The following is a 15865-nucleotide window of genomic DNA, read 5'->3' on the forward strand; positions in this document are numbered from 1 at the left end:
GGAGAGGATCCGTGGTGTCCTTTGTGTTCATCGCCTGCTACATTACGACACATTTTTTGACAGGATGTAAGGTGGGTCTTAGCCAAGGACGGTTTACTTGGCATCATGACCAGGTGCTGCGATGTTTGGCCTTGTAAACCACGATGAAGACTCTAGGAGATACATCAGACAGCTGATTGTGGAGAATTATTTCTATGAATAATGCTTAATGATTATTCCACATAGACAATAATATTATAAATCTTTATACACAGTGATCAGTTTTTTGTAAATTAACATGTGATGTGAAAAAGCCAAGCTACCTATAGAAAAGAACATGTAGCTAAGCCTTCATCCCCACTAGTACTTGTAGCCACAGGGTTCTATTAATTAAGGGCTATTAAAGAGATTTTTGTGATGCTATCTTCAAAAGTACTCCCAGCCATCAAAATGCTACTTAAAAATAACCCTGACTTACACCCGAGTGGCTCATCCGGTAAAGGCGCTCTGCAGGGAATGCAGGATGCGCCCTACAGCCTGGAGGTCGCTGGTTCGAGTCCAGGCTATTCCACTGCCAACCGTGGATGGGAGTTCCCAGGGGGCGGACAGGGTGTCCTCGGCTCACTGCGCACCAGTGACCCCTGTAGACTGGCCGGGCGCCTGAGCGCTTGCCTGTAAGCTGCCCATAGCTGCATTGTCCTCCAACGCTGTAGCTCTGGGTTGCCTGCATGGCGGGCCTGCACAGTGAAAAGAAGTGGTTGACTGATGGCACACGTTTCGGAGGACAGTGTGTGTTCGTCTTCGCCGCTCCCGAGTCAGCGCGGGGGTGGTAGCAGTGAGCTGAGCCTAAAAATACAATTTGCTATTTCAAATTGGGAGAAAAACTAGGTAAAATCAAATGGCGACTACTAAATTAAAAAAAAAAAAAAAAAATACAAAATAAAAAATAACCCTTCAATCGACTGCAGGAATCAAGATTTACCTGCTCACCGCAATAGAAGTAACCTGTAATTGAAATACTGCCACCTTGTCAGGGGAGGAGATACTCGGGTTAGCTGTTTTCTAAAATGACTAGTAACGATATACAGTAAGCTCTCAGAATCACAATTGTTCTAATCATTTTTTAATTATTTATTAAGAGATGTGTCTTGACCACAGTCAGGAATAATAGGTGCATCTACAGACTTCTATCATTCTTTCTGGAAAGAATGAAGACACTAATTCCAGGACTGCAGCCAAAAATGAAAACAATACCACTTAGCTTTGATGCAGATCGGAGCTGCCCAAAGCAGTTCATAATGTTTCAAAAGTACTGAAGGTTATTTCAAGTGATCTGGGACCACAGAAAACAGCACAGCAAAGTCCAATACTCCTTACAGGTCTTGTTATAACATATGTGTGATGTGATACTGACATTTTATTGTTAAAGAGTACATAATCTGAATGGAATGAGGGAGTCTGTTCAGTCCTTGAAATTTCCTGCCAAACGCACAGAGAACACTCTAATGACTTCAGTATTGGATCAACAGAACCCAGACCCACTCAACATAATTGCAAACATCATAAAAAGGGAAGGGAAAGGTGACAAAATAAATAAAAAGTAATTTGAAGCTACTTAATCTAACAATCAGGAATATCAACAATGAATCATATGGCTGATTTACTCCTTCTCAGCCCAGCCATTTGTATAAATGCACTCTGGTCAAAGCTCAGTAGAAAGACTGGGTTCCATTTTATCAGAAAATAAATAATAAAAAAAACGGGGGAGGGGAGGGTATTTAACTATTCAGTTTCAATTTCATTCATTCAATTTAAGTACATCAAAAAACTAAACACAAACAAACAAACACAGTCACTGTCAAAGCCATGTTCATGTAGTCATAAAGGTCATGCTAAAAGCTCCTTTGGGCTGGTAGTAACTTGCTGTGCCATTTCAATAATAATGGCTCCACGTCGCGCTCACGTCCTGTTTCAAAGTATGTCTTTTGAAATTAGATCTGCTTGCCACTAGGGGCGCAATTTGCACGTGAAAAGGGTTAGAACAGCAAGAGACAGGTGAATTGGGATAAACTCTTGACACCAAAAGGTAAAAGATTTCTATGAACCCACCTTGCTGTCTCGCAAATCCCACTGTCATACACTGACCATTGGTGTCCAATAAGATTTCAATGCTCGCCAAACTTGTGGCGATCAGGTCATCATATTCGCCACATGATACAAAATATATGCAATATTAATAAATAGGATGCGCAACCTTTTGAAAGTAGGTTTGAGGTTGTAAACCGTCATCAAATCAAGACTGATACACAGTAAAACACAGTAACTTTAGGAGTTTAAAATACGGTAACCATTATTTATCCAGAAAAAGCATCAGCAGTAGTATGTATATACTGACAAAAGAAACATAGCATAATAGTCAGATACTGTATTTATTATTTCAAATTTAAACATTCAGTGTGACACTTTGCAATATTTTTCTTTCATCAAGGTCCTGAAATTCGCCAGAAACTTTTCGCAGACTGAGCATCTCAACTCTGCCTCCAGATTTACATCCAGAATCTGCGATCGATACTTCAACTTCATGAAAGTCACTGCAGAAAAAGTGGCTTCACAGAGCCACGTTGACCCGAACATTGAAAACAGGTTTGCGATGCCAGAGTTGAGAACCATGAACTCATTTTCCTTCAAAAGCCGACTCCACAACATCAAGACAGATTCATCTTTCGGATGATGATTGATCTGGCTTTGAAGCGAAAGCAAATCTGCTTCAAAACTGCGCCTGTTGAGGGAGAGCAGACCGACAAGCTCTTGAGATAGTCGAGAATTATAGATGTCAAAGTGAAATGGATCTTGCATGAACTGAAAGGCGAGCCAAAAACTTAAAAATCAGAGAAGCGCTTGTGCAGATTCTCCAACCAATTCACATAGCGCTGCCGGTCAAAATCAGCGTCTTCCGCATTCCGCTGCAGATTTGGAAAGTGCGTGAAATCCTGACTGTTCATGTGTGCCACCAAAAGTTTCAGTTTTGACAGAAACTCTCGCACATACTGTGCCAAACCGCAAATCAGCTTTCCCTTTCCCTGAAGTTTCAGGTTCAGTTCATTCAGGTGGGCGGCGATGTCGGTCAGAAAACGCAAGTCACATTACCACGCTTCACCCTCAATCACAGCGCAAGTTGCCAACTTCCTTTCTCAGCAAGAAAGTCTCGGATTGGAGTGAGCAAGGCAGCAAATCGTTGCAAGAACTTCCCACGACTCAGCCACCGTACATTCGCAAAGTAGACGATTTTGGTGAAATCAGACTCTGCTTCTTTCAACAACTCCACGAACTGTCGATGGTTCAGAGCGATACTACGAATAAAATTAACGATTTTGATAACCATGTCCATCAAATCTTTCAGCGTGTCTTTCCCTGCCATTTGAGCACAAAGATTTTCTTGTTGCAAAATGCAGTGAAGCGAGACCAAATCATCGCCATTAAGGCCATTCGCTGTCAGATGCTGCTTCAGCAGACTGACAAATCCAGATTTTTGTCCAATCATCGTAGGTGTACCATCCATTTGAAGCTAACAACTTCAAATCCAATTCAAACTTTTCCACAACATCTTTGAAAGCATCAAGAATGTTGACGCCACGAGTTTGGTCATTCAGCCTACAAACTGCCAGCATTTCTTTGTGAATCTTCAAGTCTTTTGACACAAAAAAGACACTGAAAATGCCACTGAAAAAGAGACACAGTTCTTCAACTGAACACGCAGTTGGGCTTCAAGATTTTGAGACAAATCTTGCAATCAACAAGCAACCGTCTGGTGACTCAGCTGCAGATTTCAAACCTTCTGCATGATGTCGTTTTTTGTCTTCGGTTCATAATTTCAAAGTTTCCATAATTGTACAGATGATTTCTATCACCAATTCTCCATCTGAAAACTTTTTTTTTTTTCGAGCCAGAATCCACGCCGCTTTGTAGCTAGCCAAAGTCAACAGCTCAGACGATGAAAGAAACTGTTTCACAATCTGCTGCTGCTGATTCAAATTTGACTTCAGATGAGCGATTTCGTCAACTGGATTTCAGTCGCCAAGAGGAAACTTCCTATCAAACTTGTTGTGGGGCGCTTTGGAAAGGCTTTTTCAAACTGTTCACCTTGTTTTCGTTAAACGTTTTTTTTACACAGCATACACACCAGTTTTTCGTTCCTTTCCACAACGTTTTTCATTCCTTTTCACGACTGCAAATTCCAACTCTCATTCGTTTATGAAACTTCTTCCAATCTCTCTTTTTCTTTGCTGCAGTTTCCGCTGTAGTGAGGCTTTTTCATCGTCAGTCGAGTCAGCACTTCTCTCGGGTTTGCATTGCCGTTTTCTGATAACAAACCTATCCATGTCAGAAATAAGGGAAAAAATATTTAGGCAAATTAATTACCTTCAAAATCCAAAGTAATCATAATAAAAGAATAGTTGAATAGTAGATAAATAATCAGATAAAAAACTTGTAGTAAATAAAAATAATTAAATTAAATAAGTGGATCAAACAATCTGGCAATGTTATTCGTATTCAAACTTACCAGTATATAGGATGTGGACAAATACGATGTTTATCACAGGACAACTCGTCGGGAACTGTGCAGTGCAGTCATCGTACACCTGGCTACGGGTGCCAACGCTATATATTTTCACTCCCAGTCTCTGTCTTATGAAAAACATTTTCCACACACACACACACACACACATACACAAAAATGTAAATTTTGAACATTGTTTCGAAATTTTAAAAAATATATAACTGATGATGAGAATCAATTCGCCACATGTGGCGAGTGGCGAACGTATTGGACACCACGGCACTAGACTCAGTTAGCCCTGCTCAAATATGAGCATTCTTTCTCTGATACTGCGCAGACATGCGTCATCTCGCACGACAAAGGTTTTAAAAAAAATAATCAAAAAAGGCTAATTATTTCCCTTAGGTTACAAATGCTGACTTGTTTGTGTGATATTGCCTTCAGCAGGGAGATTCTTTACCGATATTGTCACAAAAGCCACTCTTTATTAGTATTATTAGTATAGTATTTATTTATATAGCAACATAGTCAGTCTTGGGAGACAGATGATTCATTTTGACATTTGCGTATCTTATTGGTTAATGCCCTCTTGTTATCCACTGTGGGTTGTAACTAATACAAAACAATTTTGCCAGGGGGTTGTACTGCATAAACGACGGTGCCAGCAGCTACACAAAGCAAAATGGACTCCAGCTGACAGGAGAAAGCTGGTTTGTGATGCCACGGTACATAAAGAAGACCGCTGTCACAAAACAGAGACACAATGAAAACTGTTTCTGGATCCTACGAGGACATGATCACAGCCATTTTAAGGTTTTAAAATATTTGTATTGCATAAAAAGTATTACTCCAAAGATATAAAGAAAGGAAACTTCTGATCAATACCAATACCTGTTTTATGCAGTTGTTAGATTCCCTCCATGACAAACCACCAGCTTTTCCACAAAAGGAAATAAAAGAATAATATTCTGCCCAATATACTGCACTGATCCAAACAGCTCAGCAGATGCAGAGTTTCATTCTACAGAAAGTGATTCTCCAAATACAGCTGTTAAATATTGGCTTAAACATACTTTCTTTCCCATACATTGCACTTGTTATGTAAACATAGTACTCCATGAATGTTCAGAGTCCTGTGATTATTTCACTCATGAGGAGAGCCGTAAACAACCCAATTGACCTGTGGGTTAATCAGCTGTCCTCATTTGTGGAATAACTACAACACTTTCATGTTGTAGTCGATCCTATTATTTTTCGCTTCAGTAACCATTTCAGCTGGAATAGTTAGTCAGCACAGCAAATAAAGCAGAAATATAATAGGATATTTAATGGTCAAGAAATTAAATATTTGTAAAACGTAGATGATACCCCTTTAACTGCAACTAGTATTTGCAGTAATGTCAGGGAACATGTCAGGGAACACTGCCCAGTTTGGCATCAGTACAACATGAAGGCATGAAGGTTACCGCGTACCATCTGGTGTGGTTCTGGACTGGCTCTTGAGCCTCAAGGAGGGTCTGAACCGGGTTCTGTCATTAAAACTCCAGCTCTTCTGCACCTTGGCTGGGCTGCCTTCCACTGTGATGTCAGCGCTGGGCGACCGGCGATCCCCGATTGACGTCTGCCTGTTCTTAATACTCTGGCCTCTTGGACTGGCCATTCGCACCCGCTCCTTAAAGCTTAACTTCTGGCTACAAGAGAGGCAAAGGGAGAGGAATTCTTAATAACTGGTTATCCTCCCTGAAGCTTATTATTTTTTTTATTTTTTTTTATCAATATAGAATGATAGGCAGTTAACATGTTATAGGTACAGATACTGTAGTAGATGTGTTAACAACTGCAGGGTGGTTATGCTGAACACCACTCACTGAATGGAAATGGAAAGATTTCCTTTTTTACATTATTAGTGATGGACACCAATATCGATATTTTGATATAATATCGATATTGTTCGATATCAATAATAATTTCAATATCGCGATATCAAAAAACAAATTCACGTACGCTCACAGAGACATACTTTGTATGGCTAATACTGCTAAAAGTACAAATGCAGTATAATCAAGTTTATTTTATATTAAGATACAACAAACCCTATACATACCAATCATTGTCAGTCCTGTAGGCAAACACCACACACTAAAGTATTATTTAACCACTGTATTCCATTGATTAGTATTTAAGTACCAAACACTATTTGCATGCTGCATTAAACACTATTGGCATTATTCTGAGATATGCTAATGAGTCAGCGGTTCATTACATTTTGTCCATGTGATTACTTACACTATTATTAATGTCTTTTTAAAACTTCTGGTATTATAAATGAGATGTACTTTTAAAACATCGAAACACATCTTAAAATAATGCAATATTCGGCATGACACCATACTTAATACTTTTAGAGGTGTCGTGAGTTAGCATTTACATGCAGAACAGCTGAAGTTTCAGTCACTTCCAGATTGTCTAGAAAGTCTGTGTGCAGTGAAGTATAGAAATATTTCGGTTTTGAGGTGGCTGATGATGGAATAGTAAAACAATCTAACAAGATCTTGTTTTTCTCCATGGATATTGTGAAGCAAAGCACCACTAAGTTAAAGTAAGTTATTGCTTTTCTTAGTAAATATCTGTTAATGTCTATATATGCAAGGCTGTAGCCAGCTATGAGGCACCTGACGCACGGACCTCGGTTAAAATCATACTAAAATGCATTCCATCCCTCGTTGTAATTCAAATTTCCATTGATATCTATTGCTGTGCTCTTCAAAATCTGTTACTGTCATTGCAGACTACAGCAACACCATATGGCCCAGTTCATACCATCATAGCTGTTACTATTAGTTAAATGTGTTTGAATGGCTTCGAAACAACCAAGGATTATTAGTGATTTTTTTTACAAGGTGAGACAAAGTAATAATGCTGATTAAAAAGAAGTATATATCAGCCTAATAATAAGGAATAAAAAAAAAAAACCTTGGTAGCCCACAGTTTAGCGAACCCAGCTTATTAATATTCCAATTCTAAAAGGCTAGTGGAAGCAGCTTGTAAATGCAGTTTAGCACACACAGTTTATGCACATATTAACAATTCTATACAATAGTTTAGAGGTTGTGAATATTATAGGGGTTTGGGGGCTTGCCCCCAATAAACACTGTAACTTACTATGCATAAGTGCCTCGTGATTTTTCATGGCTGGTTACGGCCCTGATATGTTTGATATTGCAATTATGTTACTATATATTTTCTGTGTTTTGAAAGACTTTTATCGATATCGAAATAGGTGCACGGTATCGATATACAATTTTCATATCGTCGCCCACCACTAATCATTATTATTATTGTTTTAATAATCAAAAACTGCTTAATGCAGCACTACAGTATATGTGCTGTGCTGTTTTTTATTATAGTATATGTGCACTGCTTAATGCAGCACTACAGTATATGTGCAGTGCTGTTTTTTATTATAGTATATGTGCACTGCTTAATGCAGCACTACAGTATATGTGCAGTGCTGTTCTTTATTATAGTATATGTGCACTGCTTAATGCAGCACTACAGTATATGTGCAGTGCTGTTTTTTATTATAGTATATGTGCACTGCTTAATGCAGCACTACAGTATATGTGCAGTGCTGTTTTTTATTATAGTATATGTGCACTGCTTAATGCAGCACTACAGTATATGTGCAGTGCTGTTTTTTATTATAGTATATGTGCACTGCTTAATGCAGCACTACAGTATATGTGCAGTGCTGTTTTTTATTATAGTATATGTGCACTGCTTAATGCAACACTACAGTATATGTGCACTGCTTAATGCAGCACTACAGTATATGTGCAGTGCTGTTTTTTATTATAGTATATGTGCACTGCTTAATGCAGCACTACAGTATATGTGCACTGCTTAACGCAGCACTACAGTATATGTGCAGTGCTGTTTTTATTTACATGCAGGCAGCAAGGTCTTGAAATGTTTCCAAATGGTTTACTGCTGAAAGTGAAACTATTAAACTGTCAAGCTTAATTGACTTAATAGGCCTTAATATGGCCGTTAGTCTCAGTGTACAATAATTTGAAATAAATGAGAAATTGCCCCGGTGAACATCAGATAGCATGCAATCAAGTCACCAAATGCATACTGCTTGCAGCATGCAAGTTGCACTAGCACGATTTCCTTTAATCCTCAGTCAACAGATATACACATTTAAACAGCCTTAAATATATAATATGTTATAATATATCTTTGGCAATGCTCAATGAACTTTAATCTACAGCATATAGCAGAGAAACCTGACAGAGCTAACATGTTTTCTAGGATAAGGAAACCAAAGACAATTGCCAGTCAGCACTGAATGTAGCTGATAGTCTGTCAGAGGCTATTTGCTCGTTGAATTCTATTTAATACACGGGTATAACATTCTGCATGACACTGATGGACCTGAAACATAAAAGAACACCCAGAAGAGGGTTAGCAGCATGGAAGCAATGATGAGTTAGGATTTATGAGCCAAGCAAGAGCGATAAATCCTTGAACCAGGGGCGTGCAATTTTTACTTAAAAATCTACTTGCCCCCTCCCCGTCGCACAAAACACACACAAAAAAGTTGACTATAACTTGTAGGATTTTGGTTTTATTTAACAGTGAACACAATCAATTAATGATTAACAGGGGCGGATCTAGCCTTGTAGCTTGACGGGTTCACTAAATTCTTCAAGATACACAAAAGATTCCCTATGACCCCACCTCACCTCTTTCTTTTTTTTTTTTGGGGAGGGCAACATTCTTTCCCTGCACTTCTCTCAGTGAAAAATAAATACATACATGAATTAATACATAAACACATTGTCATGAGATTTAGTCTGTCTTTTTTTGCCAGGGAAAGTTTGTCTTGAAATGCTTCTAAACAGTAAACACCCCAACAAGTACATGCATTATAGGCTGCTTATTATAACTAACCTCCTGTTAGTTTAAGATTACACAACCATTCTTTTTGTAACTTTACTAGATTGCTGCATTTAAATGCCAGGTTCATGTATTAAGAAAGCAGTATCAATTTACAAAAAACGTAAATACCGGTAACACCTTAAGAGCATTGCCAGTAGCTCTCAGGCAGCCATTTCTGGGGTTCTTTGTAGCCAATAGAAGATCAGCTTCTTCCAATCAGAAGTGATAAGGGTGGAACGTAAACACTTTCGCAATTCAGTTTTCAGAAACTTGCGTGGCTCTCTAGAAATATACCTGGAGTGTCTTTCTAGCAACAGAACGAACATAGGAAAAATAAATTTATAAAAACTACTTGCCCAACGGGCAAAGTATAAAGGCAAAACTTGTTGTCCATCAGACAAATCTTGTTGTCCCGGACGTCGGGGGATACGAATTGCACACCCTTGTTGAACGGTTATAAAACCCTGATGTACTTGACTCTGCATAGCATTTCAGCATATGGGTGCCAGACAAAGACAAATACCACAAGGGGGGGAACATAAAGCTTCCCTGAAATGAAGTAAAACTGCAGGTCTAATCTGTTTCACAGCCCTTTAAAGAAATCAAAAGGAAGATGGATGTGCTATGTCCGCCTTTCTGTTATGCAAACCGAGATTAAAGCGCTCAGTTCCGTATCAAGCAAAGCACATGCAACAGGCACTGGCAGGCAGCAGGCAGTTATAGGACACTAAAAGAGGGGACACGGCAATGGTTTCAATCTTTAAACAATTTGATGCAACACACACACACATATATATTTAACTCTTGAAAAGACCAAAGTGGCTTCCATTTCTCTATGTTATCTGCTCTTCAGGTGAAGGTCCCAAGATATCAACATGTGAAAGTAACTTTCTTATTTTGAAGTGTTGATACACTGTTAGCCAACACACTTTGTTTTTGGTTTTCAATCTTTGTAGGGGATATACTTTCAGCTCCTTTATTAGACTCTTCACGTCTATTATATTTGGAAACTAGAGTATGTATTTTTCCTTCTCTGAGGTAGTCTGCCTGACAAGTCTCTGCACATTGAATATGTAAAAGAATCTCCATCATGAGAAACACATATGCTTTCTCAATCTGAACTTGGTAAAGTTTACAGGAAACTTCCAAGGGAATAACACATCCCCCATGGTACAGAGTTTGAAAATACATTATACCAGTTGCTCCTTTGTACACCACTGGAACACAATCCAAACCTCAAGAAAGTGTGAATAAATGTTGCCATAGAACAGGGAAATGACAGAGGCGCCGTATTGAATCTGCACCTGTGTTCGTCTAGTTTCTAGTTGCTCTTTGGACTGCTTCACTCAGAGCACGGATCCTCTTGCAACCTATCTTCATCATTAGCCTTTACCTGTTTAATTCTGTACCTTACTGTGTATGTGTTGCGTGTGTGTGTTTGTGTGCCTTCATGGAAAAGTGACAGACAAAATTAAGACTGACCCCCAAGTCTCATGTGAGCATTTCCAATGATAACATAATTTCACTTGATTAAAACTGAGCAATTAAACTGGCTTCATAAACTCAATCAACAATATTGTTACTGTTATCTACTTAAATGTAGCTCTATACACGTATTATATTAATTTGTTAATTTGTAGAAGCCAGAATATTAGGTTATTATCATAACCCTGGTTCCCTGAAATAGAAATGTAACCATTATTGTACGGGTATTTACCTCTTAAAAAACCCGAAACCTGAATAAGATATATCAAAGCTGCCTGCAAAGCCTGAGACGCAGACATGACCTGCTGCTGAGGACATAAAAGTACTGTGCTCACAGAGTACATGTCATTTTTCCTTCAAGCCTGCTGCAATCATGGACGCAGTGACCTTGAAGGTTAATGGTTACATTTCTATTTCAGGCAACCAGGGTTATGCTAATAACCTAACGTTCCCTTTCAAGTACGAAATGTAACCATTACCATATGGGTGAGTGTACCAAAGCCATCACAAGGGCAAGATTGCAGAACGACTGGAATGCTACAAGGCTAAGCCTATGCCTGTGTTGTAAGGGTCGACTGAGGTGCTGCCATTAACACTCTAGTTCCAAAGCAAGGGTTTTGAGGATCCACGACATTCAGTCTGTAGAACCTAGTAAAGGTATGGGATGTAGCCCACACCGCTGCATTGCATATGTCCTTGACAGATGCTCCGTGGGATAAAGCCCACAAAGTTGCCATGCCCTGGTGGAGTAGACAGTGAGCTTTTCCAGAGGGGGCAAGTTGGCCAGCTCATAGGCAGTCCTGACTGTGTCTGCTATCCATTTGGACAGCCTCTGCTTAGACCCAATGGAAGGGTCTGGGAAGCTGCTGTCATCAAGCCCAGAAGTCTCTGTTGAGCTGAAAGAGCTCTAAACAAGCAGCTGAAGGAGGAGGGAGATTCAGAGGAGGGAGGAGGGAGGAGGGAGATTCAGAGGAGGGAGGACAGAGGAGGGAGGAGGGAGATTCGGAGGAGGGAGGACAGAGGAGGGAGATTCAGAGGAGGAAGGAGGGAGATTCAGAGGAGGGAGGAGGGAGATTCAGAGGAGGGAGGACAGAGGAGGGAGATTCAGAGGAGGGAGGAGGGAGATTCAGAGGAGGGAGGAGGGAGATTCACAGGGGGGAGGAGGGAGATTCAGAGGAGGGAGGAGGGAGATTCAGAGGAGGGAGGAGGGAGATTCAGAAGCAGGAAGAAAGAGTTTCAGAGGCGGGAGAACAGGCCACTGGCAAAAGCACTCAGTCAGTACCACACACGAGACTGAGGGAAGCCTGCTGGTTCGAGGTACTAACAGCCTTTGCTATAAAGCGGCAGCAAGATACTATGAATGAGATTGAAAGCAATCACAGCTGAAGCACATATCATGGTCCTGTGTCGCGCTGCTGTGCCCTGTAGCTGTGCGCGTAGTATCTGTAAAAAACACAGAAATATATACACAAGATTTCTATACAAGAGAAATTTTTCTCCACAAAAAACAGTAATTAAACAATTACAGTTAATGTTATATAAATATCGTGTATTTGCTGCCCGAGGGGAGAGCACAAAGTCAGCTGACTTATGTTGCTGGATCCCTGGGAAGGAGCGACTCAAGCCGCTGGCTTCACGCGGGGCACAAGGCAGCAGTGGGACGTAACAAGCAACAGGCTGTAGTGCACAATATACTAACACAGCGTAATAATATTGCTTAATATTTGTGTAAACACAATAATTGCGATGGCTCGGGGGTCTGTGAGCGCAGTACTTTATGCCCTCGGGGGCGGGCCATGACTGCATCACAGACACTGTAAGCAGCTTTGATATATCTGATTCAGATTTAGGGTCTTTAAGAGGTAAATAACCATACAGTAATGGTTAAATTTCCAAACGTGATTTTAAGTTTTCATTTCTAAATGAAACATCTTCCTTTTAAGCTTTTCTATTGGAGACGGCTCAGTCCTGGCTGGTTTATATAGGTGTGGCAGGGCTACCTCTTAGTTTTTATGTGCTCACTTCTATGTATGTTAGGCATACGATAAACATTCTTTTTTTATTCTAATTGAGTAAAATCTATGGCATACCTTTTTTGGTTTAGTTTAGTGTTGCTAGTATCAAAAGATTAAACTAATTTTCTTATCTCGAAGTTTGTTAGAATTTTAGTTGCGACACATACATGTGTTATAATGAGGATTAATCATTGGATTTATGTGGAGAATAAATGTTGAGTATTATTCTTAATTGTTAATTGTTGCTGGGCTCAGCATGGCTTTGTAGAACTGCTGCAGTATTTTCAGTTACAGTGTTGCTTCTCATAATCTTGCTGCAGGTTTATAAACTGCAAATAAGTGTAATGCACTGCGTCTTTAATGTATACATGCCGTACAGTGTGTTCTGTGCTATGTCACAATGATTTTTTTTTTCAAAACCATTTAGCTTGATTTGAAAAATTGATAAAAACAATATTATGGCATAGAGCCACTGATTGCTCCCTGGAGTACTGTAAGCTATAAGATACCGTTTCTGGCAAGAAAGATACACGGGCCAGCGAAGCCCAGCTGAGACCATCACTCTCGGCATGCAATCCTGCAGCTCCGAGCTAATGAACTGAATCAGACAGAGCCTCCACAGGCCAGATCCGAGAGGATGCTCCAGTATAGCAATAACAAGTGGAAGTTATCAAACAAGCCTAGCGTACCTTACTTTGCACTACAAATGAATGGTTGCGTGTCACGAGCACAGAGCTAGCATTGCAGTAATCTGTACGGCCCTAAGGATATATGCTTATCCACGTGACATTCGTGTTGGTTCGCCCTCTGTTGTCATCGGATATTCCTTAAAGGTCCCCATTACTGTAGTCCTCTTCATGCCCCAGGCAAGTCAGTGCTTGCTGGGCATTGCAATGGGGCATCGTGGCAGAGCAGAGCTCTGCCCTTAGAAATACTAGCAGGGAAGGGGTTAAATTCTCTTCCCTGCCCAGCTTGATTGCTTCAGGTGGGAGCAATCAGTCAATTAATTATTCAATTATAGACTTAGCCACCTGGCATAGCCTCAGCCTCCCAGTTGGAAGAGGAGAAGTGTTTTTGTGTGTGCTGTGTTTTTTGGACCAGTGAAGGTAACGCCCAGCTTGGAAACTTTATTTGTAAGTTTTGTTTTGTGTTTATTTTGTGTTGGAAACCTTTTTGTTTGGCCCTTGTGCCTATTTATTTGATTATTTTTGTTTATTAAAAAGCTTTATTTTGAACTTCAAACTGTCTCTGAGTCTCAACCTCTGCCAATCCTGTCACAGGCATGTTAAAAGATTCTGAATTTAAAGAAAGTCAAAAAACAAGATTGATACCTGTCCTGTCTTAGTAGGCCCAAATCATAATTGTTTGTAACAAATGATGTACAATAAAGGTATCATGCTTCTTTTTTTTTCTTTACTTCTCTTCAGAATAAAAGTTCCAAGGGCTGGTTGGTAGTGTCTGTGTGTGTGTGGGAGGTGGTGGTGGGGGGTTGGGGTTGCGTATGCAAAATTACGTATTTACTGTTCATTTAGGGCAGGCAACAAGCAGAAAGGAAAACAACACAAGCAGTTTATAAAAAAAAACAAAAAAAACCCACCAAATCAATAAAAAGTCCCTAGGGAGGGGGAAGTGGGAAGGCACTTGGAGGAGATATTGTAATTGATCATGCACCTGCTGTTAGTTTGCATTCTCAAAGATCATGTGACTAGAGGGGATGCTGGGTACCTATGTCTCCGTGACGTGTACATCCTGAAGAGCTTCTGTTTATTACAAAAAAGCTTACTAGGAGTGAGGGGAGATAGAGGTCCACATTACTTGTCATTTCACTAAGAAGAAAACGGATACCTTTACAAAGACCAACATTAAAGCAGCTGATTCATTTTTGGTTAGGCATTCAGGGTTAAACAGAGACAAAACAGCTTGGACATAATTAAAGAAGCTGTTTCAGCTGTGTCTTCTTCTTGTGTCTGCATATCCATATGGTCCAGTTAATTTGCCTCAAATACAGGAAACAGATACTGTACAAAGTTCATAAAAAGCATTTTCTGCAAAACCCTAAATGCTAATTACTCTAATTGAAATAATAACTAGAAAAATGAAGCCTAAAGGTATGTGTTTAATTAAAAAAAAGAAAAAAAACAAATATGTCTTTCTAATCCTATCACAGCTACTACAGCAGCAGTTTTTGGTCAATTAGTCTTTGCAAAGTAGTCTACATTGTTAAAATAATAAAAACTGTTTTATAAATGTGCTTAATTAAAGTTTACAACAAGGATTAGTATTACATTGTATTAGTATCAAAGTCTTCAGGGTTTAGTCCTTATGCTTGCATCGGAATTCTGCTTTATGAAAAAGGAAAACAATGTGTTTTATTTAACATGGTTCAGTTGTTGGCGGGAGGATGTCTACAATGAGGAACGGGTAGTTTTCTGCGAGCCTTAGGAGGTTTGTAGCAGTAGCTGATGAAAAAGTGCATTTAACCACACTTCTTCTCACAAGGTTCTAGAAGACCTCCTGTAAGCACTGGTGCAGATTTAATGAGTAATGTAAATAAACCACTAATGGAAAAAGTCATTCATCAAACAGCTAAACATACTGGACAGCATCATCTCTGAAAGTGTACACAATGACAAATGCCGAGGTTGTGCAGTTTAAACATGTTGGAGATGCAGGGACCTTGCTAGCTTCAGTGCTATCTAATATTTCAGTATCTTATTTTAAAGGTTATGGCTCTGACAGCTGAAGCTCTGTTGGCGACCCCTCCCCTTCTAATAACACATTCTGCCTGGCACAGAGACTAAACAGTTGGAACAGTTAAAGATGTTTCATATTTTTGTTTTTCCATTTCACTTTTGATTTGGGGTAAAACTTCAACCCATTATAG

General features: G+C 39.6%; 1 protein-coding gene across 2 annotated transcripts in view; it reads right to left on the bottom strand.

Moving 5' to 3' along the window:
• The window catches only part of LOC117402960 (potassium voltage-gated channel subfamily KQT member 5-like), a 259050-nt gene that overhangs the window by 27992 nt on the left and 215193 nt on the right, over window positions 1-15865 (bottom strand). For both annotated transcript variants that reach the window (XM_034004698.3, XM_034004697.3), the window contains exon 11: window positions 6011-6228. In XM_034004698.3, the coding sequence (XP_033860589.3) occupies window positions 6011-6228 (218 nt within the window). The remainder of the gene's footprint in view (window positions 1-6010; window positions 6229-15865) is intronic.

Source organism: Acipenser ruthenus, chromosome 5 (assembly GCF_902713425.1).
Source record: "Acipenser ruthenus chromosome 5, fAciRut3.2 maternal haplotype, whole genome shotgun sequence".
NCBI classification, from domain to species: Eukaryota; Metazoa; Chordata; class Actinopteri; order Acipenseriformes; family Acipenseridae; genus Acipenser; species Acipenser ruthenus.